The 3,164-nt window shown below is 46.9% G+C and overlaps 1 protein-coding gene across 1 annotated transcript; it reads right to left on the bottom strand.

Annotated features, from left to right (window-relative positions):
• Positions 1–228: 228 nt before the first annotated feature.
• Positions 229–1,130, bottom strand: LOC308426984 (cyclin-dependent kinase 2-associated protein 1-like). The gene has a single exon (XM_080924999.1). The coding sequence runs from the start codon at positions 924–926 to the stop codon at positions 582–584; it is 345 nt and encodes a 114-aa protein (XP_080781125.1). The 5' UTR covers positions 927–1,130; the 3' UTR covers positions 229–581.
• Between the last annotated feature and the right edge of the window lie 2,034 nt (positions 1,131–3,164).

Below are 3,164 nucleotides of genomic sequence, written 5' to 3'. Positions count from 1 at the left end.
TTGTGATTGGCTCACAGTAAACATGGAACTGAGATCTACAGTCTCAGGACAGACATTTGCAAGGTGCTTGGAAGGTTGGGTAGATTGCTCTTTCTTCTGTATTTATAACCTGTGCATTGTAAAGATTGACTTCAAAGCACTCAGTCATGCAATCGCTTAAGCAGAGCAGTTCCACGAAGCAGGGTCTACGCTGTACACAGGCGGGCCAACTACTAAGCAACTGTGCTGTGGTTTGCACTCAACTCCTGAGAGGCAGGTGAGCTCATGGAAAGGAAGTCAACTGGGGTGATGCAAATGGAAAATGTATCCAAAGGGAAGTTAAAGGGGACACTGGTATTTGGGGACAAACAATAGCTTGCTGTGAAGTGGCTTCACAAACATCTTTCAAATGCTTGAAAAGAAAAGAGCCAGGTCATTCCTAACTACTTAAAATGCACATCATCAGTTACAGCAAAATGTCTTCCCAATCTTTTGAGTGTGGGTTCAGAGCTTAATGACTGTGGTAGAAAAATTAGTGCCATTTTGAAAAAAGCTTCTCATCTCCATGGGGTAGTAAGATGGGCCTTCAGACTGACCAGGGGCTAGGACCTGGCATTACGTTCCCTTTCAGCCAAGCACTCCCGAACCAGGCTTCGGGCATGAATGATGCCCCGTTTTAGCCTCTCCATGGCGCTCTTGCTCCCTGCGTAAGTGGGTCTGATCTCTTTCCCCAACTCTTCAATGATGGCCAGCAGCTCTGCATCTTTACTCTGAGGCACCCGGCTATTTCCAGTTCCCTGGGTGTAACCTAGCGATGGAGGCCCATAGTCACTCAGCAGCTGACGATATTGGGAGGAGGTCGCCATGCTAGTAGATGGTGAATGGACACTTCCAGCGTTGAGGGCAGCGGCGGGCATGTGCGCGGTCAAGTTCGGCTTGTAAGACATCCCCGCGGGCGGCGGGCGCGCCGGGCAGAGCCGGGCCAGGCCGCGAGCGCGACGGCGGCGGCAAGGCCGAGGCCCCGGCCGGGCGGCCCCGCGTCCCCGCACCCGTCCGAGCGCCTGCCGGGAGCCCGCGCACTTTTTGTTGTCGCCGGCTCGGGCCGCGCCGGCAAATATGGCCGTCCCTCACCCTGCCGCCGCCGCAGTATATCACCCATACATCGGGCGCGCGGCGCAGGGGCGGCTGCAAACTTTGAGCCCAGCCGGTGCTGGGCCCGGCCCGGACCGGGAGGGGGCGGCGGGAGTCCCACCAGAAATTCTGAAGGCCTTTGCATTAGGCTGACCGTTGGTCCAGTTTAAAAATCACCTGTGCAGCTGATATGAGAGCTTAGCTCATTGGGAGCAGATCCTGAATCCCTTTGGTGGAGACCTAGCCATCACTGTTGGCTGGAAAGGACCCTTTCTCATAGAACAGGGAGCTCCCTGCTCTCTGAGAAGACCTGGAGTGTCCTCCCCAGACCTGTGTCTCAAGCTCAGCCTTCATTCAGGTGAAGAAGCACATGTGCACCTATTCTTAGAATCAGGTTTCCAAAGGCAGATACTGACTCCTGATGACAGAGACCCAGCACTCTGTATGGGTGGCAAAGGACCCTTTTGCAGAGAGCACTGTGCTCCCTTCACTCCCAGTACTCCCATTCTGACCTATAATAATTTCTTTAATTATATTGCTACACATATAAAAGTAGGTATATTCAAATACACAGACTAAAAGTCATGAACTACAAGACCATCCCTTTACCTGTAGATAGAGACTGGTCGAATACCCAACATCCTTCATGACAAAAGTCTTAGAGAGGAGCTGGAGAGTTGACTCAGCGGTTAAGAGCACTCTCTGTTCTTCCAATGGTCCTGAGTTTAATTACAAGCAAGCACATAGTGGTAAACAACCAACTGTAATTGAATCTGATGCTCTCTTCTATTGTGTCTGAAGACAGTGACAATGTACTCATATACATAAAATAAATAATCGTTTTTAGTGTGATTTGCAGGAATCCTACATCCAATGTCATACCAAATAGAAAGAAACGCAAAGCATTTCCCTTATAATCTGGACTAAGACAAGAATTTCCACTTTCTAAGACCCATTGGTACTTGGATTCATAGCTACAGCAATAAAGCATTTAAAGGAAATCCAGGAAACACCAGGAGGAAAGGAAGAAGTGAGATATCCTTATATGTAATACAATTTTATACATATATAACCCAAGAAAGTATACTAGAAGATTTTAAGAGCTGATGAACGCCTTCAGCAAAGTAGGAAGATAAAAAATGAATAGACCACTTATTTACCAATTATAAATGTACTGAGAAAGATATCAGAAAAAAATAACTCCTCACAATGACCTAGAGAAAAATCACCTCAGGATGTATATAGTCGTGCAAATGAAAAACAAGTACATTAAAATCTTTCAGACACTGCAGAAAGAAATTGAAGACACTGATAGGTGAAAAGATATTCCATGCTCATGGAGTAGAAAGATCAAAATTGTGAAAAGTTCGGTCCTTTTAGGTCTTGTAAGATTTGATTAAGCACCATCAACAAAGAAACTTGGGATGGAGGGAGTTTATTCAGCTCACACTTCCACATCACTGTTCATCATCAAAAGAAGTCAGGGCTGGAAATAATAAAGGGCAGGAAACCAGAGGCAGGAGCTGATGCAGAAGTCATGGAGAAATGCTGCTTACTGGCTTGACCCTATGGCTCTTTAGTCTGAGTTCTTATAGAATTTATGTCCTCCAGCCCAGGATGGCACAACCCAAAATGAGCTGGGCCCTCCCACATTTGTCACGAGTTAAGAAAATGTCCACACAGTGGTTTTCATATCATTCCGTAACATGGTCTAATACCAATCATCTCTCATATTCTCTCACTCCATCTCTCCCTCACACTCTGGGGAAAATGAAACTCCCAGATTTCAACAGAGGGTGATACAAAGCCTGAATCAGCTATCTTCTGTAACCAGGTAATTGCCACGTGTGAGAATGGAATACCAACCCGGGCACAGATCCTTCAACCTGCAACTTGCTCAAAAGATATGTTGCAGCTATGGAGGCACAGAACTTGTGGAAATTGCCAACAATTAATGGATCTAACTGAGAGGCCATGGCATGAAAGGGAGCCAATTATCCCATTCTGCCTGATGACCAGAAGTAGAGGCTGGATAGCCCAGAGAACTAGGTTAG

Source organism: Micromys minutus, assembly GCF_963924665.1.
Source record: "Micromys minutus genome assembly, chromosome: 11".
Taxonomy (NCBI): domain Eukaryota; kingdom Metazoa; phylum Chordata; class Mammalia; order Rodentia; family Muridae; genus Micromys; species Micromys minutus.
This window is presented reverse-complemented; position numbering and strand designations above follow the sequence as displayed.